The following is a 22,171-nucleotide window of genomic DNA, read 5'->3' as shown; positions in this document are numbered from 1 at the left end:
ATATATAATTGAGGGACTTTTTTTAATCATAGTTGACATTTTAGTGATATCCAGTCATTTTTTATTAATCAGTGATTGTTTCCATAATAAATAATTATGGAATTTGCAAAGACATGATCATAATGAACATAAAAACATTAGTTTTTTTTTACTTTTAATAAAAATGTATGCAGATATATCCCATGGACTTCAACAGTCCCTCAATTTCTGTTCAGCTTTCATCATTTCTAGATGTCAGTTTGAGTTGTCAAAACATCGATATGATTTTTCACAGGTTCAATAACAAGCGGCAGCTGGTGGTGGAGAAAAAAGTTTCAGAGTTACAGCATGACGTAACATCTCATTGCATATCAAGTAAACACACACACACGTACACACACACACAGACACACACACACACACACACACACACACACACACACACACACACACACACACACACACACACACACACACACACACACACACACACACTCTGCTGCTGGCTGTTGTTTGAGGGCAGAGAAGAAAAGGCCTTTTGTGGCTGGGAGGTCATCTATTGACCAGTAGAAGTGTGAGTAGAGTCCAGGCTTGGCTTTCCCACAGTCTCTCTGTCCACTCTCAGCCTAAAACCCTCGGTCAACAATCGAAGTGTGCCATGGGTGAACAAGCAAGAGGCTCCTTGTCCCGACACAAAGGAGCGGAGCGAGGCGCCGTTGGGAAAATTTCATTATGGAACATTAATATTCATCATAATGCAGTTATTTAAAAGTTTTAGAAGAATCTGCTGGAAAAATAAAAACCATTGTGATCAAAATTCGACAAAAAATATCACTGAGACATCTGCAACTACAGGAAATACACAATTAAATTAATTCATCAGCATGTTTACACTGTAAAAAATGTTTGTACATTTTACGGTAAAAACTCTCAAACCATGACGGTAAAAATCTGTAAACTCTTAAACACTCTGATGCAGTTTATAAAACATTGAATCCCGGTAAACAGATTAATCAGGAGAAAAATATGTTATTTAGATTTATTTTTCTCTTGAAAAAATAAATTTCCCGACTCCTGCTCAGTTTTTAATGGAAAAATGCCGTAATATGTAGAACAATACTGTAATTTTTGCATTTAACTCTCTAAAAGAATCCAGTTTTTCCCAGTTAAATGTACCTATTGTACTTTTTCACCGTCCGTACTAGTAATTAAATCTCTAATAACGTGTCCTTTCTGTGGCTGGATGCCTCCGATGCATTCCTCCCTGGATAATTATTCCCCCGGTGCAGATCAGGACTGACTGTTCCCTGATGGCTGCAGGCTGAGATAAGCAGCAGCTCCTGATTAGAGGTGGACAGAACATTATCCTCAGCCTGATGTATTTACTGGGGACGGTTTTATCTCCTCTGGTCAGCCTCTGATTGCTTCACCTCTCGGTTATTGATGTGAGGATGTGATGAACAGAAAGCCAGCGCTGCCAGAGCCACGGCTTTGTGATGCTAATGCTGCTCTATAAAATGAAGAGCAGCTCCTCCACAGGCCCCAGAGCCGACCTGGTCCTCCTGAGAAGACCTTCACCTCCTCAGCCATGGCTCCCTGCAGCTCTGACTCCTCCAGGATCTCTCAGAAAGACATCAAGGTGAGGAACATAACATGTGATGAAGGCAGAGGAGGTTAAATTGACTCATGAGCTGACCTGTCTGTCTCCTCTCCCTCAGCTGAAGAAGCCCGTCATGGAGAAGCTCTGCAGAGATCGCATCAACAGCTGCATCGAGCAGCTCAAAGTCATCCTGGAGAAAGAGTTCCACAAGCAGGAGCCCAACTCCAAGCTGGAGAAAGCCGACATCCTGGAGATGACCGTGAACTTCCTGAGGCAGCAGCTGCAGGCGGGCGTCTGTCAGGGCGACTACAGCCAGGGCTACTCCCACTGCTGGAGGGACTCCATGCGCTTCCTCTCCAGCTCCGAGGCCTCGGTTCCTCCTCTGCAGGGCCTCCAGAGACAGGACCAGAAGCTGCAGCAGGTCCAGAGAGGCAGCAGCTCCATCCTCAGGCCCACCACCCTGCAGGACAACAGCAGCAGAGGCCCGGTGTGGAGGCCTTGGTGGAGACCTGAGGGGTCCTGCTTCCTTTCCCAGCTGCTCTTTCACTCCATGAGTTTACAGTGTTTCATCACATTGATGAGGATTTACGTATCGGTTGTTCTGACCTCATGAACCTTCATGTGCACCACATCTCATCACATCTCAGTATGTTCTTGCCTCACAGTGAGGAAAATCTCAGTGTTTGGATCCTTCATAGAACCGAAGGAAGTAAAGTTAATGCTACATTATGATTGAAACATGATGATTTTTTGCCTTTTATAAAGGAAGAAAGTATTTGATGACATGTCAAAAATCAGCAGCTAGCAGTGTAAGTTCTGAATATTGTTCATTCTGTTGTAAAGAATTATGTTAGTAAATGCTGTGTATTTGAAATATAAATGAAGATACCATTAAATGAATGATACATCCAGTGCAGACATTGTTAATGTGGTAAATGACTATTGTAGCTGGAAACAGCTGATTTTTAATGGAATATCTCCATAGGGGTACAGAGGAACATTTCCAGCAACCATCACTCCTGTGTTCTAATGCTACATTGTGTTAGCTGATGGTGTTGAAAGGCTCATTGATAATTAGAAAACCCTTGTGCAGTTATGTTAGTACATGGATAGAAGTGGGAGTTTTTCTTGAACAGCTGTGTAAATATGATCCAACCACAGCAGCAGTTGTCATAATGTCTCATAGTATAACCATGAGACTTCCATGTTCATGATGAGCTAATATTTAACATGATACCATCTGAGCATTAACAAATGCACATTTTAAATGATTTCTTTTGGGCATTTACTATGATTTATATAGAGACAGAGCACTGGAGAGAGGCAGGGTATGTGGGGAAGAAAGCAACAGAAAAACATGCAGAAATAATGCACATTTATTTATTAATTAATCTTTTTTAACAGTGAAAAAAGCCCATTGTCATTTCTTAGACACCACACTGACAGCTGCAGATTGTTATTATTTTGCACACCCCAAAGATATTCAAAATAAAATGATACAGATTTATCTCTCAGAAGCTGATTACAGGAAACATATTTGGGTTTTAGTGTCGTAAATAACCTGCATGAATCAAGTATTGAATGTTATTTAATAAACCAGTTGTTTCAGCTTTCGTCCACATTACTATAATATGGATTTATGTATGTTTTATGATCTTCTATATGGTTCTGCAAATGAAGATTACTTAATGTCTGATATGAAAAACTCAAACATTAAATTTCCCAAGATAAGATAAGCAGGTAAATAGTACACGAATACAGAAAAACATGAAAACTAATAAAAGCTAAAAGTTAATTTCACATAAAAGCAAGTCTCTAAAAGTGGGTTTTAAGAAGTGATTTAAAAGCAGTTAGTGACTCTGCAGGTCTGATCTCCTCAGGCAGGTCCTTCCGAAGTCGAGGTCCTGATGGAGGAAGATTCAAGTCTCGACTTTGGAACGACCTGAAGGATCCACCTGAGGATCTAAGGCTGCCAGCGGGATCATAAGAGGTCAACAGATCACAGATGTGGCTTGACGAGCTTTAAAAATGATCAGCAAAATCTGAAAATCATTTCTAAAACAGACAAGGAGCATGTATGCTTTCCAAAAAACAATATGACTTAGAGGGAGGAGACACAGTCACATGGTCAGGACACGCCTCCCTTTAGGGGACAAACAGCACCTCCTCATGAAGTAAATGATTAAATTCTAATATTACAACTTTCCTTAACGTCATTTATCTTCATTTGTTACATCAAATGAAGATAAATTTCAAATTCTTGTGTGTAAATCCACCAATCCCAACAAATCTTTCTCTTCTGTCATCTAAAGCTTTGTTGAGATTGAAGTGAAAATTTGATCACTTACTCTGCTTGTGCCTTAATGAGTTTGTTTTCCTGCAATTAGTCGTGGAATAATGGTTTCCTAATATGTAAGAGGAGAAATGTCTATGTTACTATTTTAAGTCAATGTATGGCTTTTCTGTATTATTTATGTTTAAAAACATTTTAATATTCATCCCAAACGTCACACAATCTTCTCCGATAAAGTGCCAGATGTTGCTGATATCAACATTTCCTATATTCTAATTCTATAAAACAGCAAAACATACATGTAATAAATCAACTATTCAAGTTTTTTATCAATGATTGTGTCTTTTTATTGTTAATTGTCATACAAACTTTAAAAAAAGAGTTGGTTTTAAGAGCCTAAATGTGATAGCAAAACAGCAACATGAACATCACTAAAATGTTAATATGTACACCCACATCCACACACAAACACACACCGTCATCCTCACACATGACATTTGGCATAGATAATTCAGAATAGAGAGAAATATTCTCAACAGAACACAGTAGATACTGGTACATCAAGCAGTCCTCAGATAAACTCCACTGGAGTAAACAATCGCTTCACAAAATCTGACAGAAACCGTCGTCACTCAGAATCAACCTCCAGCTTTAACCCTCCTGTTGTCCTCATTTACCAAAAAATATTGTTTCCTTGTCTGAAAAAAATGCAAAAATTCAGCAAAAATATTCCCCAAATTTCTGAAAATTTGCAAAACCTTCAGGAAGAAAATTCCAATAATTCCTTAAAATTTTCCATTAAAGTTTTATTTAAAAAAAAAAAAATCCCCCAAATTTGGCAAGAAAATTCTTGTAAATATTTTCAAAAAATGAGTAAAAATCTTCCAAAAAAATCCTAAAAATATCTCAAGTGATTCCATATATATCAGTAAAACTTAGAATATTTTCTTTAAGAACATTCACATTAAAATCAACCAAAATTCTGTGAAATTCTCTGCATTTTGGTTAATTTTTTTGTGAATGTTCTTAAAGAAACATTTCTTTTAGCATTTCTTTTTTCCACCAAAAAATGTTTTTTAAAAAATGTGTTTCTTTTTTGTTTTTATTTGTATCGTTTGTCTAGTTTTTGTCATTTTGTGGCTCATTTTTGTTGTTTTTTTTTGGCTGGATTTTGTCATTTCTCTCGTTTTTGTCATTTTTTGTCATTTAGTCTCCTTTTTGTTGTGTTTTGTCTTGTTTTTTGTCTTTTCTTTTCATTTGTCTCATGTTTTTGTTATTTTGTTTCCCAAAAATGTTGAAAACGTGGACATCAGAAGTTTCACTGTGAAAATATACTTTTTCCCACATTTTCAAACTTTAAAACAGGTCAATTTGACCCGCAGGACGACACGAGAGTTAAAGGAAATGTAAGGAGTCAAGGCATCTTCAAATGAGTGAGATCCTTCACTTCGACTTTGTCCATCAATGTGATGAGACAGTAAGGAGACCTGCTGTAGAAGAGCAGGCTGGAAACAGATTTCCTACACAGTGAGAGAGCATGAAGCCCCTCAGGTCTACAGAGTCTCTACCAGGGCCTCCACACCGGGCCTCTGCTGGAGCTGCTGCCTCTCTGGACCTGCTGCAGCTTCTGGTCCTGTCTCTGGAGGCCCTGCAGAGGAGGAACCGAGGCCTCGGAGCTGGAGAGGAAGCGCATGGAGTCCCTCCAGCAGTGGGAGTAGCCCTGGCTGTAGTCGCCCTGACAGACGCCCGCCTGCAGCTGCTGCCTCAGGAAGTTCACGGTCATCTCCAGGATGTCGGCTTTCTCCAGCTTGGAGTTGGGCTCCTGCTTGTGGAACTCTTTCTCCAGGATGACTTTGAGCTGCTCGATGCAGCTGTTGATGCGATCTCTGCGCATTTTCTCCACGATGGGTTTCCTGAGCTGAGGGAAGGAGACAGACAGGTCAGATCACGATTCCAAACTGCAGAAACTCAAAATCTTACCAAGTCTATTTGTGTTATTTTTAGTCAAAATGTCTCATCCCACTGGATTTAAGATAACTTCACTTAACAAGACATTTCAGCAGATGGAGGGACTTGTTTTAAGACAATGCATCTTAAATATCTTAAGTCAAATAATCTTGAAATTTTATTGTTTTGAGTTGAATTTTACAAGAAAACTCAAAATAAGTTTAACTCTCATGTCGTCCTGCGGGTCAAACTGACCCGTTTTAAAGTTTGAAAATGTGGAGAAAAAAAATATTTTCACAGTGAAACTTCTGATGTCCACATCTTCATCGTTTTTGGGAAATCTTTGAACATTTTTTGGTGGAAAAAAAGAAATTTTATAAATGTTTCTTAAGAATATGAACATTCTTAAAGAAAATGGAAGTTTTACTGATATATATGTAATCACTAGATATTTTTAGGATTTTTTTGGAAGATTTTTACTCATTTTTTGAAAATATTTACAAGAATTTTCTTGGCAAATTTGGGGGATTTTTAAAAAAATCAAACGTTTAAGGGAAACTTTTAAGGAATTATTGGAATTTTCTTCCTGAAGGTTTTGCAAATTTTCAAAATTTTTTTCCCAGACAAGGAAATGAGGACAACAGGAAGTTAAAAAGGACATCAAGTGGTCCTGTGTCATCAGGAGACACGGCGATGTAAAGCTGTGTGTCGTCTGTGTAGCTGTGAAAGTTGATGCCGTGTCTCCTGATGACATTTCCAAGTGGTAACATATAGAAGTTAAAAGGGCTTGGACCTAAAATTGACCCCTGGGGAACACCACATTTCACATATCATCGCCCACATTACTCACTTTGATGTTGTCCTTCTCAGAGATCCTCATGTGGTGCATGGAGGAGTAGCTGCTGGAACAGGGAGCCATGTCTTCTTCTGGACAGCAGGGTTAGCTCTGATGTCTCTGGAGGAGCTGCTCCTCATTTTATACCCAGACATTAGCATAACAAAGCCCTGTGGCTCAGGCAGGGCTGGGGTTCCCACACTCCGACCAGTGGGACTCCCAGCACAACAATGAGGACACGTCAATAACTCACAGAGCATGGATCTGAGGCTGGCAGCATTCCCAAGATAAGCAACAGGTAATTAACACTTTATCAGCGCTCATCCGAGGGTTTATCTCACACTGACAGGATCTGATTTAAAACAGAATAAAGGGAAGTGATGAAACTGAGCATCTTCCAGAGGAGAAAACAGCAATACAACAATTCAAGCTGAGTTCTTATCGTGTCTGCAGAGAGAATTTCCTTCCCGCAAAGAGCACTTTGGACACAAAAATGTTGTCTTAAGAAGGATACAGGAGTCTTTATCACAGGTCGGTTCAACAGTGTTTAAAACAGGAGAGTCAAACTCATCTTAGTTCAGGTTCCACATTCAGTCCAGTTTGATCTCCAGTGGACCAGACCAGTAAAACCACAGCATAATAACCTATAAATAACCACAACTCCTAATGGTTCCTTTGTTTCAGTGCAAAAATGTACATTCTGAAAATGTTCACATTTAATGAGCTATATTTTTACAAAACATAACGATCATCCTGAAGCTTCTTAAGAAAAATAAGTTCAATTTCAGCAACATTCAGCCTCAGTTTATCATTTCCACATTACAACTTCCAGATCACAGAGTGTCTACAAAGGAACACAACAATTAGTCACAGCTATCTGGAACTGAATGATATAGTATTTTACTTCATGATCAAAATGACAAAAAAAAGACAAAAATAAACAAAAACAAGACAAAATATTACAAAAATGAGACAAAAAATGACAAAAGTGAGACAAACGACACAAAAAAGAAAAAAGAGAAATAATTTGACAAAAAGGCTACAAAGCGACATAAAAATGGGCACAGACAAGACAAAAAACACAAAAACACAAGTGAGACAAAAAGCAAAGACAAAACTACAAAAACAAGAAAAAAACAAAAACAAGAGACAAAATATTACAAAAATGAGAAAAAAAATGAGAAAAAAACACGTGAGACAGAAAGCACAAAATGACAAAAATGAGACACAAAATGACAAAAACATGAGACAAAAAACAAAAATCAGACAAAAAAAGACAAAAGTGAGACAAACAACATGAAACAAAACAAAAAAGACAAAAAAATTGACAAAAAAGTTACAAAGCGACAAAAATGGACACAAACATGACAAAAAATGACAAAACAACACATGCGAGACAAAAAGGAAACACTAAACGACAAACAAAACAACAAAAACATGAGACAAACGACAAACGTCAGAGGTCAGACAAAAAAACACCAAAAAACACCAAAAGCAAGACAAAATGTTACAAAAATGAGACAGAAAACGACAAAAGAACAATCTAGTATTTTACTTTATGATCTAAACAACTTGTCATGGTCTAGAAATGATTTTAAATTTATAGTTTTTGTAGCTCCCTCCAGTAACAACATGAGTCACGAGATCTTGATTAAAGGACAGGGTTTATTCTGCTTCGAGGCCAACCCGTGAGAACTGGGTTAAAGACAAAAAATAAATAAAAATAAAAATAAATGCACAACATTAAATCACATGTTTGTCTGTCTTAATAATGAAAGCTTCCGTTGCTAATCTAATAGCATGTAGAGCTTATGCAGCATATAGCTCACCTTTCACATCTCAAACACCAATTAAAGGTTTACAGACTACTTGTAAGGCATCAATAACACATCAAACCCACAGTAGATTTCTTAACTTATACATTTAATGTAACACATAGCACGTCCATATATCATTATCGTAGCATGCTAATTGTTCTAACAACACGAGCGCTATTTGCATGTCATTTACACGTCTTTAATTTGAATAACAATGTGAACATAAATGTAACATACCTCGTAGGCTGCTTGTAACTAAAGAGGGGCTCGTATTAGACTGCTCTTCTCTTCTCTTCGTCTTTCCTTTTAGTTGTGTACAGTAAACGTTATACGCTGAAGTCTGCCGTTTTCATTCATTCATTTTGCGCTCCGTCTCCACTTCCGGTTTCGCCGTCCGTCCGTAAACATGACGTGCGGAACACTCTATCAACAATAATTAGGTCCGCATCAATAAATAATATAAACAAAATTAGAACGGAACAGGGATATAACTAACTATGAGAGACAGTTACAGTTTTACTAATTTACAATCTGCAGTTAATGTCTTCTCTGGAAATTTTCCACTTTGAGGCCCGGATTGGACCCTCTGGAGGACCGCTTTTGGCCCATGGGCCTCAAGTTGGACACTCCTGGTTTAAGACTAAAAGTGATGGAAGAAGACAGAGGAATCGGCTGCTGGTAAATAAAAACTCCCACCAGTTGCTTTTCTACCTTTCAGCGAGAGAAATGGATGAAAACAAGACAGAAATATGATTGTTTATTCATTCACAGGCACAGTTAAAGCGCAGCAAATGATCTGTTGCGCACCTACTGATGCACAGCAGGATGTTTTCTCTTAGTTTATTGTTTCTTTAATTAAGAGAAAACAATGGCAGCAGCGCATGTGTTGCACGTGTTCACACAGAGAGAGAAATTGCATAAAAAGGAGGAGTAAATGCCCAATTAATGCGCAATTCTGATCAATGGAGAGCCACGGGAGAAGAAATGGATGAAAACAAGGCAGAAATATGATGGTTTATTCATGAGATTAAAGATGCAAAATGAATCCCTGCAGGAGACGATGATAGAAAGACACTTGAGTCACTTTCACTCACATTTCTCACAATTCCTGCCTATTTAGTGACTCTGAACTCAGTTATTTGTGCTGCAACCAGCTCACATTTGGACTCTTGTTGCATTCAGTTCCATATTAGTCACTGAGTTCTGCTGAAAAATTTGCAGCCTTTAATCACCAGTTCTTGTCTCTCTTCCCCCTGAGGGTCTGCAGAGCTCACTGTAAACGAACTGTGTCAAATTAGTGTCAAGTTAATGGCATTATGAGCGGCTGGCAGCGTGCCTCTGAGGGCCTCCGTCGCTGGCTGGCCCCAGATGTGAAGCCGGCCTTGTGGGCCCAGTGTGAGTAGCCCAGTCTTCCCAGTTTCCCACCAGCCCCCAACATCAGGGTAAATGAGCTACAAAAGCCCCGCCGCTCCTCCGTGCTCCATTGGGAATGTTAATTGATCTTTTGTTGCAGGGCAAACAGAAACTCTGTGTCCCGGCCCATCTGGGAAAAATCAAGTCAACTGGCTTCACTGCTTAGCTCAGAGGAGACTGTGGGGCTTTGGTCGGTGTTGACTCGTTTAATTTAGAGCGACAATGAGTGAAAGAAGGACTAAAAGTCTGAACTGACAAGAAATGGTACAATAGAAGTGTTACTGAAGCAAAATGAATGGAAAAGAGAATCCAGATAGAGGCAGCAAAGTAGTAAAAGGTGAATGAAAAGAGAGGAATATATGATTAGGTGATGGATGTACAGCAGGAGAGTCAAACTCATTCTAGTCCAGGTTCCACATTCAGCCCAGTTTGATCCCCAGTGGACCAGTAAAACCACAGCATAATAACCTATAAATAACCACAACTCCTAATGGTTCCTTTGCTTTAGTGCAGAAAGTACATTCTGAAAATGTCCACATTTAATGAATTGTCTTTTTACAAAACATTATGAACAACCTGACATTTATGAAGAAAAATAAACTCAGTTTCAGCAACATTCAGCCTCAGTTTATCATTTACATATTACAACTTCCAGATCACAGTGTCTACAAAGGAACACATTTAATCATAGCTATCTGGAACTGAATGATATGGTATTTTACTGTATGATCAAAATGGCAAAAGTCAGACAAAAAAGAGACAAAATATTACAAAAATGAGACAAAAAACGACAAAAATGAAGCAAATGATACGAAATAAAATGAGTAAAGAGACCAAAAAAATTTGACAAACATGTTACAAAGCAGAAAAATGAAAAAAATGGAAAAATGGAAAAAAATGACAAAAGTGAGAAACAAAATGGCAAAAACATGAGACAATCGAAAAAAGTTGGACAAAAAAACAACAAAAACATGACAAAATATTACAAAAATGAGACACAAAATGACAAAAGAACAATCTAGTGTTTTACTTTATGATCCAAACAACTTTTCATGGTCTAGAAATGATTTTAAATTTATAGTTTTACTAATTTACAATCTGCAGTTAATGTCTCCTCTGTAATTTTTCCACTTTGAGGGCCGGATTGGACCCTCTGGAGGACCGCTTTTGGCCCACGGGCCTCATGTTGGACACCCCTGATGTACAGTTTGATACCTGTGAAGTTAATGCATGAAAAGCTACAACTCTCCAACGATGGAGGTAATAAAACAGGATAGGAAATGTCAGGTTTTAGAAATGTGGACGTTTTAGTGTCACATAAAAGAAAAGGCATCACATGTTTCTGCATCCAGACTAGGGGTGTCCAACATGCGGCCCGCGGGCCAAAAGCGGCCCTCCAGCTTTTTTGTCAAATTGTTTCTCTTTTTTTGTTTTGTTTCGTGTCGTTTGTCTCATTTTTGTCATTTTGTCTTGTTTTTGTGTTTTTTAAAGTAAAATCCTCCATGGTTCAGTTCCAGGTGACTAAATGTTGTGTTCCGTTGTAGACACTCTGTGATCTGGAAGTTGTAATATATTCTCGTCATGCCATGTATGATGACAATAAAGCCATTCTATTTTATTCTAAATGATAAACTGAGGCTGAATGTTGCTGAAATTGAATTCATTTTTCTTGAGAAATATCCGGTTGTTCATGATGTTTTGTAAAACGATAATTCATTAAATGTGAACATTTTTGCACTAAAACAGAGGAACCATCAGGAGTTGTGGTTATTTATAGGTTATTATGCTGTGGTTTCATCCGGCCCACTTCTCCTGGACTAGATTAGTTGGAATCCCTGATCCAGGCTGATGTTTTACTGTATGATGAGTACAGATCTCTTCTGTGTTCAGACTTTCTTATCTGTCCTCGTCGTGTTTGTGTGAGTTTGGGCCTCCTCTGTTTGTGCACTACGCTGCTGCCGGGGGTCTTTGTCTACAAGTGTGTGGGAAGACGAGTTCCCCTCCCACCGGCAGCCTGAGAGCTCTGAATTCCTGCCATAAAGCCTCGGCCATCGCTCAGACCTGCGGCGACGCGGAGCTGCTTCCCGTCAGCCATCTCTCTGTGAGTGTGGTATCTCCCGTTTCCCACACTCTGCGCCTATTCAGCAGCCCACAGACGGGGACAATGGAAGTGTGTCTTGTTACACATCACATTAGCTACGGTGTTTGATCTCCTGTTTGAAGGGGGGAAGGGGAGGCAGACCATCTGGCCTGGCACACTAGACCCTGAGAAAGTCCCAGGCATGCCACATTCTCCACAACTTCTGCACACACAAATAGTTGTGAAAGACTTTTGTGGCACTTGAGACATAATTCAGGCACTAGACAACATACCAGGGCCACCACAACAGAGGACGGAGACGTGTGACCTGCAGGGTGGAAATATACGGACACGTTTTAAAAACCACCTGTTCACCAGCGAGGTCAGATCAGATGAAATGTTAATGATCCCTGTGGGAAATCAGGGAAAAAATAGTGTGAGACAGCAGAAGACAGATTCAAAATCACCTGTAGTTTAATCCTTGAATAAGGATTATTGTTCTGAACATTTAGTCTTCAACTCATCTACTGAAGCAACATTATATTTACAACCTTTACCAATAGTAGGAATTATTATTTCATTTCAACCCATTTTATGTACAGTTAAATACATACAGATATTATTATGCTGTCTGCACTTTGGTGCCACAGTTGATGCAGTTTTGGTCTACTTTGCAGAATTGATCCTGTAAATCTAACTAATGTTACTCTTTAAGTGGTGAAAACATGCATTTAATTGCAGTTATAGTGCAGTCTGTTTATTTTCTTTAGTTCTTGACTCTTTGCAACGTTTAATTCAAGTGATTCTCTCTAAAATGTGGACATTAATGCTGATTAATTACTGGATCAGGGGATGATTAAAAGATAAAATGACCCTGCAGAGTGAACTATACTGACCTGACAAACCAGCACATAGTTCTAATTATTAAAACAGATCTCTGTGGGAACCAGACTTGATTCCTATTTTCTCTTGAGTGAGACACAGAAGTAAAGTTCATCAGTTGAGAACTTTCTGGTTTGATTAACTTTAAGTGTGTAGATTTGAACCTCTAGACATATAAGAACTCACAAACTGAACTTTGTGTAGTTTCCCTGAAGAAAGCAGAAACAGCAGGTTGTTTATGTTTGCAAAACTTCATGAGAAGTTTTTCATTTATTTTTTCTTATTTTTAAAGGCAAACTTCTCGAGGAAGCAACACAACAGGTTCTTTATAGCAAAGATCAACATAAAACACCTTTATAAAAGGTAGTAAACAGAAGATGAAACACATCTATAATGAACATGACAGGAAACAGATCAGTAACATCAGTAACACTCCTCACACAGGCCAGACAGTGGGTAGACAGTCATCATAAAGGAAAGGATAATCATAAGATTTACAGTAAACGTGGATCCATGGGATCCTTGTAGTTCTCCTTTTAATTCACCAGCAGCAAACTGATGAAACAAATCAGTCAGTGATACTCAGTATCAGAGATAAACAGTGAACACATCAATCAATCAATGAGTGACTCAGATTTAAACCAACATGGTTCATATCAGGCAGAGACGTTTGTAGAACAAACAGAAAGTGAGTTAATTTCCCCAAAGGAACAATTAGCAGAAGCACAGAGTCAGAACTCTAGAAATAAAATGTCTAACATTCAAACACATGGTGTTTATATTCAGTAAAACCTGAATCTGTTCAGTCCTTCCACAGGAACAACGTAAAACAATCAACAGCGATTCTCCTGCAGGAGCAGAAGCAAGCAGACTTCAGGAGTCTTCAACTTTCTGCCCATGACCTTCACAGACGTAGTTTTCTCTCTGGGTGGAGGTCCCACCAGGGTGGAGGTCCCACCAGGGTGGAGGTCCCACCAGGGTCCTACCAGGGCCTCCACAGGGCACAGCTGGCCTGGCCTACACCCTTACTGGAGCCGCCCCGGTGGAGGGGGGAGCCAGGAGGGCTGCCGGGGCTCTGGCTGGTCCTGCTGGACGTCTGCAGACCCTGGAAGTGGCCGAGCAGCAGCCGGTGGGCCTGGGTCTGGACCTGGCAGTGGGACAGGAAGCTGACGGCCTCCTGGACGCAGTGGGAGTAGCCGTCTCCGGCCGTCATCAGGCTGGAGGTGAGGCCGGCCTGCTGCTGCTGCTGCTGCTGCTGCTGCTGCTGCTGCTGCTGCTGCTGCTGCTGCTGCTGCTGCTGCTGCTGCTGCTGCTGCTGCTGCTGCTGCTGCTGCTGCTGCTGCTGCTGCTGCTGCTGGTGCTGCTGGTGCTGCTGGTGCTGCTGGTGCTGCTGGTGCTGCCAGCCCCTCAGGTAGGCCACGGCCATCTCCAGGATGTCGGCCTTCTCCTGCTTGGAGTCGGGCTGCTGCCGGAGGAACTCGGGACCCAGCAGGGACTTGAGCTGCTCGATGCTGGTGTTAATGCGATCTCTGCGCAGCTTCTCCACCATCGGCTTCCTCAGCTGAAGGAGAGAAGAAGAAGAAACACTCAGTCCACTTGAACGTTGCTTTTAGGTTAACAGTGCATCAACAGAATTAACCCCTTATGTTGTCCTGCGGGTCAAAATAACTCGTTTTAAAGTTTAAAAATGTGGAAAAAAACATATATTTTCACAGTTAAACTTCTAATGTCCACATTTTCAACATTTTTGGGAAATCTTTGAACATTTTGTGGTGGAAAAAAAGAAATGTTAAAAAAAACGTTTCTTTAGGAACTTTCACAAAAAAAATCCGCTAGATTTTGGTTGATTTTTATGTGAATGTTCTTAAAGAAAATATTAGAAGTTTTACTGATATATATGGAATCACTTTAGATATTTTCAGGATTTTTTTGGAAGATTTTTACTCATTTTTTGAAAATATTTACAAGAATTTTCTTGCCAAATTTGAGGGATTTTTTTTTTTTTTTAAATAAAAGAATTTTCTTGCCAAATATGGGGGATTTTTTTTTAAATAAAAACTTTTAAGGGAAACTTTTAAGGAATTATTGGAATTTTCTTCCTGAACGTTTTGCAAATTTTCAGAAATTTGGGGATTTTTTTTGCTGAATTCCTGGATTTTTTTCAGACAAGGAAACAATATTTTAGGTGCCTGTAAATGAGGACAACAGGAGGGTTAAAGAGAGTCCTGAAGTTTGACAGAGAATAATATCTACCTTATGAGCAGGAGTCAGGTGTTCCTTGCTTGCTTGTCCGAACACAGTGGGCGCCATCGCTGAAGAGTCAGAGTTCCTCCTCGGTTGGTGTGCAGTCTGATCTGAGCTTCTCCTCTGCCTCCGGCCTGTATTTATACGCCCAAATCTCCATATGAATGTGTGAGTCTTCGGCTTGTTGGAGTTTCTCACAGTCCGCGGGCCAATGGGAGCGCTGGGAAGGGCTTTGAGGAACGCAGGGCTGCCACATGCTCAATGAAGTGTTTATAGCCGTGGGGACAATGAGCGTGTCTCCGGGGAGCAGGTGGAGGGATAGACGGCCAGAGAAAGAGCTGGGGGGAGGCTGGGGAGGTGGGGAGGGAGGCCGACCCGGTGCTTGTGCTGATATGGGAAAGTGGTGACCCCAGAGGGAAGCATGCCGCTGTCTCATGTCATCTCTCCCGCCACGTAATTGAAGACAAAGTGCCTCCGCCACCGGGCACACGTGGGTGTTAGAGAGGGCCAGGGGGCAGATAGACCGACCACCACCACCACCACCACCACCACCACCACCACCACCAGCACTACCAGCACTACCAGCAGCAGCAGCAGCAGCAGCAGCAGCAGCAGCCACTTCCACCCGCCCCACAGCAGACTTCCCTCCCAGAGCAACAGTTGAGCCCAAGAAAAAGAGCTTCTCTAAGAGTTCTGGAACGCAAATAAAACCTGTAGACGCCGGTTCAAGCTTTCAGAGATGCTTTGGCCCACAGAGAAAAAGAAAAGTGTGATAAAAAGAACACAATCCAGACTATTTCTGAATCAGCTCATTTTATTATTGTTCAGCTCATTAGAAGGTGGTTGGTATTAAATTCAGACAGTTATTTAGTTGATATTTTAGTGATATCCAGTCATTTTTATTAATAAGTGATTGTTTCCTTAATAAATAATTATGGAATTTCTAAAGACATGATCATAATGAACATAAAAAATCTTAGTTTTTTTACTTTTAATAAAAATGTATACAGATTTATCCCATGGACTTCAGAAGTCCCTCAATTATAGATTGATCCGGACAATTTTTGAGACCTTTTGGACAATTTTCTTGTCATTTTTAACAAGTTTTATGTCAGCTTGGATCTTTTCTCATCATTTTAGATCATTTTTGTGTCTTTGGGATAATTTTTGATTGGTTGACATTTTAGTGTTATCCAGTCTTTTTTTTTTTTTTTAATTAATAAATGATTATTTCCATAAAAAACAGAAGTGTGATGAAAGGCCCTATTATAGCCTCTTATTCTCTTGGGATTCCTGCTGTAAATGGTGACTGGTTCCATGAGAAAATACTATTATTGGACACAGATGGAACATTATATTGGATTACCTTCTTGTACAGAGACAAGAAAATGCAGAAAGTGCAGCGCAATGAGATATTTCTACATTAAACAGTATTAAGGGCAATAAAAACGTGCAAAGGCAGTGATAACAGTACAGACAGTGTTATAAATATATGCATGTATGTGTAAATACAATATGAATAAGGATATAAATACAGTAAGTGTGAGGTTAAATAACAATTTAAAGACAGTTAAATTGAATATATAGATAGATGTGAAGAAACAAGAGATTTTACTGTCATCAGTTTCAGTTTTACCTCCTAATAATTATTAACCACTGAGCTGTTTACTTCCTTTACAACCTGTCTGATCATCTGATGTCTGTTCCTGCATCTGAGCAGATATTTTACTGTGAGCAACACTGCCAGAACAGATATGAGATAAAATAAGATAAAACTTTATTAATCCTGAAGGAAATTATTTTGCCAGATAGACTCAGGAATAAAAACATAACAGGAGAAATGCAGATTTGAGTAGAAAAGCAATAAGATTTAAGTAGAAACAAAATAATAGAAGAGTAAAAAGTAATACTAGTAGTGATACTGAGGTAATAAAATAAAATAACATCACACATGATAATTAAACATATTTCACTGACATGTTGCAGATGGAATCAAATTATTTCACATGAAAATGAAATATTACAACTACTGAGAAAAATAATAATAATGCAACTGATTTTGTGATATTGATCACTTTATCTGGCGAAAATAAAAGGATATCAGATGAAAAAACAGCCTGAGATATCACCCCCTGGATTAAAATGACGGAAACCTCGACTGAATTATGAATCTATGCACCGTTTATGATTTGCTTGGTTTTTGGCTGTTTCTTTATGTCCTCTCTGTTTTGAATCTAACTTTTATGCTGCCTGTTGGCCAGGTTAGATAAAGGTTAAATAAATAAATGAATAAATACTGATTGAACATTCTTACATATGTAGCTCTGGAGAGGAAGGTTTTGGTTGTGTTTTTTCTAATTCAGGTGTTATTTAGCTTAAAAGAGAAAGCTAAGACTAGCTAAAATAAAATAAAATAAGATTAGTTAAAATAAAATAAAATAACATAAGCAAAAATAAAATAAAATAAGATTAGGTAAATAAAAAAAAATAACATTAGCAAAAATGAAATAAAATAAGACAAGCTAAAATAAAATAAAATGAGCTAGAATAAAATAAAATAAGATAAGCTAAATAAAATAAAATAAATATAATAAATATAAATATTTAATTATTATTTTATTTATTTAATTTATTTAATTATTTTAAATTATTTATTTAATTTATTTAATAAATATAATATAATATAATAAATAAAATAAAAGAAAATAACATAAGCGAAAATAAAATAAAATAAGATTAGGTAAATTTAAAAAAATAAGATTAGCTAAAATAAAATAAGACAAGCTAAAATACAATAAATGAGCTAAAATAAAATTAAAATAAGATAAGCAAAAATAAAATAAAATAAGGTAGGTAAATTAAAATAAGATTAGCTAAAATAAAATAAGATAAAATAAAATGACAAGCTAAAATAAAATAAAATGAGCTTAAATAAAATAAGGTAAGATTAGCTAAAGTAAAATAAAATAAGCTACAATACAATAAAATAAGATAAGCTAAATAAAATAAAAAAAATAAGATTTGCTAAAATAAGATAAGCTAAATAAAATAAAATAAAAGAAGATAAAATAAAATAAGAACAGCTAAATTAAAATAAATAAGATTAGCTAAAATAAAATAAAATAAGACAAGCTAAAATAAAATAAAATAAGATGAGCTAAAATAAAACAAGGTAAGATTAGCTAAAACAAAATAAAATAAGCTAGAATAAATAAAATAAGATAAGATAAATAAAATCAAATAAGATTAGCTAAAATAAGATAAGCTAAATAAAATAAAATAAGATAAAACAAGAACAGCTAAACTAAAATAAAATAAAAAATAAGATTACCTAAAATAAAATAAAATAAAATAAGACTAGCTAAAATAAAATAAATAAGATGAGCTAAAATAAAATAAAATAAGATTAGTCAAAATAAAATAAGATAAGCTAAAATAAAATAAGATTAGGTAAATTAAAATAAGATAAAATAAAATAAGACAAGCTAAAATAAAATAAAATAAGATGAGCTAAAATAAAATAAGAGTAGCTAAAATAAAATAAGCTAGAATAAAATAGGATAAGCTAAATAAAATAAAATAAGATTAGCTAAAACAAAATAAAATAAAATTCGCTAAAATAAGATAAAATAAAATAAGAACAGCTAAATTAAAATAAAATATAAGATAAGATTAGCTAAAATAAAATAAAATAAGATAAGCTCAAATAAAATGAAATAAAAAATAAGATTAACTAAAATAAATAAGATGAGCTAAAATAAAATAAGATGAGCTAAAATAAAATAAGATGAGATAAAATAAAATAAGATTAGATCAAATTAAATAAAGTAAAATTAGCTTAAATAAAAAAGATAAGAACAAGGAAAACATAATACAGAAAGAAAAAAATGGCAAAATATGCAAGAATATACAAGAGGGATGCAGAAATGTGTAAATGACATAAACAGGAGCAGATGAATTTACAGATGTAATAAATAACATTTAGAATGTAAAATGTCCAGGATGTTCAGTGGTTTTTCGATTCTATTCTGTTTTGATGTTCAGTTTTTTCTGCTTTACTTTGATGAACTACGTGTGAACCGAGCTGATCGGTGCTTCATCACACATCAGGAGAACCCTCAGTCACTCATGCAGACAGACACACTCTCATTCACTTTCCCTACCACACACACTCTCACACAGCTGGCTGAGCAGCCTGCCGCTGGCCACGTCTCGGTCACACGCTCCCTTCCTGCCTGAGTGGAACGTGGGAGCCGCTGTGGTCCCCGGCTTCCCACACTTCACTGTTAATGACTCTGAGGCCGGCTGCACAAAGGAAGTGTGCCCCATCCAACAAAGACGGAGTGACACACACACACACACACACACACACACACACACACACACACACACACACACACACACACACACACACACACACACACACACACACACACACACACACACACACACACACACACACACACACACACACACACACACACACCCGGGAAGACTGGCCTGTCAACAGGGCTTCCAGGCACACCATCTGGATGGATCGGACACTATTGTCAGCCAATCAAGCATGGGAGACGCTCACCGTGAGAATCGCAGAGGCTGAAATAGAGACAGAAAGTTAAAGAAGAAGAAGAAGAATGGGGAGTGAAGGGTGGGAAACTTTCTCTGTAGTTTGGAGAAGTTTGTTTTCACGGGTTGCGAAGGGAAAGGGCCCAAATATCATACGGTGAGAGTGGAAAACAGCAGAAGAAGTGGAGGAAAAAGTGAAAACTGAGTCACATTTTAAGATTTTTACAATAGAGAAGTTGTGCCAGACTGATTCTAGTCCAGGTTCCACATTCAGTCCAGTCTGATCTCCAGTGATCCGGACCAGTAAAATCACAGCATAATAACCTATGAATAACCACAACTCCTAATGGTTCCTTTGTTTTAGTCCAAAAAAGTTAATTCTAAAAATGTTCACATTTAAGGAATTATCTTTTTACAAAACATCATGAACAACCTGAAATTTCTTAAGAAAATTAAGTTCAATTTCAACAACATTCAGCCTCATTTTATCATTTCCACATTACAACTTCCAGATCACAGAGTGTCTACAAAGGAACACAACATTTAGTCATCTGGAACTGAACCATAGAGGATTTACTGGAGGATCAAAATGACAAAAGTCAGACAAAAATAGACAAAAAACAATAAAAACAAGACAAAATATTACAAAAACGAGACACAAAATAACAAAAAAAATGACAAAAAAAACACGTGAGACAAAAAGGAAACACAAAATGACAAAAATGAGAAATAAAATGACAAAAACATGAGAAAATGGCAAAATTCAGACAAAAAACAAGACAAAATATTTCAAAAATGAAACACAAAATGACAAAAATGAGACAAATAACATGAAACAAAACAAAAAAGAGAAAAAACTTGACAAAAAAATTACAAAGCGACACAAAAATGGACATAAACGAGACAAAATATGACAAATAAACACAAGTGCGACATAAAGGAAACACAAAAAGACAAAAACGAGCAACAAAACAACAAAAACATGAGACAAACGACAAAACTCAGACAAAAAAAGACAAAAAAACAACAAAAACAAGACAAAATATTACTACGGGCTGCATGTTGGACACCCCTGTCTTATAGGCACTACTTCTACTAAATACTCTTATTTTTAACACCTTCTTTCTGTCATTCTGTCACACACCTGAGCACACATTCAATAGCAAACATTAAGAGGAGCATCAGCAGCACAGTAAATAGGGATGGAGTGTAAAATATTTATTATATAAAGTCCACAGTTTTTGCACCATAAAGCCTGTTATTCTGCACCACTCCTGACTCGCATTCCATCAGATTATTTAACACCTCTGAGTCCTGCAGGGATGAATAGCTGGACTCTTTCTGCTCCATGGAGGCTGTCCTCAGGCAGATGTTTTCCCACCACAGATCCCCCCCAGTCCTCACAATAGGGAGGAGATCTCCCATAGCTGAGGCTAGAAGAAGGGCCCCTCCCCTCCTGTTTGTTTGGACCAGGGGCCTCCATTGTACCCCTGATTCATTCAGCATCCTATTGTCATAACGCCGCTCTGTGATTGGCCGGACGCTGTGAGAACCGACGTGGCGTTAAGTGGACGGGAACGTTGGCAGACGTATATAAACGAGGAGTTCTCTGAGGGGGAAACCAGAACCCTGAAACCTCTGGAACCCCCGACACTCACAGAGGCCCCGACTAGCAGCAGGAACCATGAGGGACCAGCACACCACGTAAGAGGAAGAAACACTCACCATCATCATCATCAGCAGCATCATCATCATCACCACCAGCATCATCATCATCATCATCATCACCAGCACCATCATCATCATCACCAGCACCATCATCATCATCACCACCAGCATCATCATCATCACCAGCATCATCATCAGCACCACCACCAGCATCATCATCATCACTACCAGCATCATCATCACCACCAGCATCATCATCATCACTACCAGCATCATCATCATCACTACCAGCATCATCATCACCACCAGCATCACCACCAGGATCATCATCATCACCACCAGCATCATCATCATCACTACCAGCATCATCATCATCACTACCAGCATCATCATCACCACCAGCATCACCACCAGGATCATCAGCACCACCACCAGCATCATCATCATCACTACCAGCATCATCATCATCATCATCACTACCAGCATCATCATCACTACCAGCATCACCACCAGGATCATCATCATCACCACCAGCATCATCATCATCACTACCAGCATCATCATCATCATCATCACCAGCATCATTATCAGCACCACCACCAGCATCATCATCATCACTACCAGCATCATCATCATCATCATCACTACCAGCATCATCATCATCATCACCAGCATCATCATCAGCACCACCACCAGCATCATCATCGACTCGTTTCAGCCAACATCTTTCTGGTTTTAGCAGCTTAGATTAGTTAGAGTTCAGGGTCATTGTTGTTGCAGGAATTTGACCTATGGACAGACGGACAGACAGACAGACAGATATTTCTTGCTTTAGTTGACCAGGTTT

At 38.2% G+C, this 22,171-nt stretch overlaps 3 protein-coding genes across 3 annotated transcripts; 1 reads left to right on the top strand and 2 right to left on the bottom strand.

Moving 5' to 3' along the window:
* The first annotated feature begins 1,537 nt into the window (after positions 1-1,537).
* On the top strand, positions 1,538-2,470 carry LOC111568963 (transcription factor HES-5-like). Its single transcript, XM_023270869.3, has 2 exons — positions 1,538-1,618; positions 1,698-2,470. The coding sequence occupies exons 1-2, from the start codon at positions 1,568-1,570 to the stop codon at positions 2,190-2,192; spliced, it is 546 nt and encodes a 181-aa protein (XP_023126637.2). The 5' UTR covers positions 1,538-1,567; the 3' UTR covers positions 2,193-2,470.
* A 545-nt stretch (positions 2,471-3,015) lies between these two features.
* her12 (hairy-related 12) lies at positions 3,016-6,824 on the bottom strand. The gene is made up of 2 exons (XM_023270871.3): positions 6,670-6,824; positions 3,016-5,790 (listed from the first exon to the last, which is right to left on the bottom strand). The coding sequence occupies exons 1-2, from the start codon at positions 6,736-6,738 to the stop codon at positions 5,437-5,439; spliced, it is 423 nt and encodes a 140-aa protein (XP_023126639.1). The 5' UTR covers positions 6,739-6,824; the 3' UTR covers positions 3,016-5,436.
* Positions 6,825-13,078: 6,254 nt separating this feature from the next.
* On the bottom strand, positions 13,079-15,241 carry LOC111568968 (alpha-protein kinase 1-like). Its single transcript, XM_023270875.3, has 2 exons — positions 15,100-15,241; positions 13,079-14,407 (listed from the first exon to the last, which is right to left on the bottom strand). Exons 1-2 carry the CDS (start codon positions 15,154-15,156, stop codon positions 13,829-13,831), a joined length of 636 nt encoding a protein of 211 aa, XP_023126643.2. The 5' UTR covers positions 15,157-15,241; the 3' UTR covers positions 13,079-13,828.
* Positions 15,242-22,171: the final 6,930 nt, after the last annotated feature.

Source organism: Amphiprion ocellaris, chromosome 8, assembly GCF_022539595.1.
Source record: "Amphiprion ocellaris isolate individual 3 ecotype Okinawa chromosome 8, ASM2253959v1, whole genome shotgun sequence".
Classification (NCBI taxonomy): domain Eukaryota; kingdom Metazoa; phylum Chordata; class Actinopteri; family Pomacentridae; genus Amphiprion; species Amphiprion ocellaris.
Note: the sequence above shows the minus strand (reverse complement) of the source record. Positions and strands in the feature narration are given on the sequence as shown.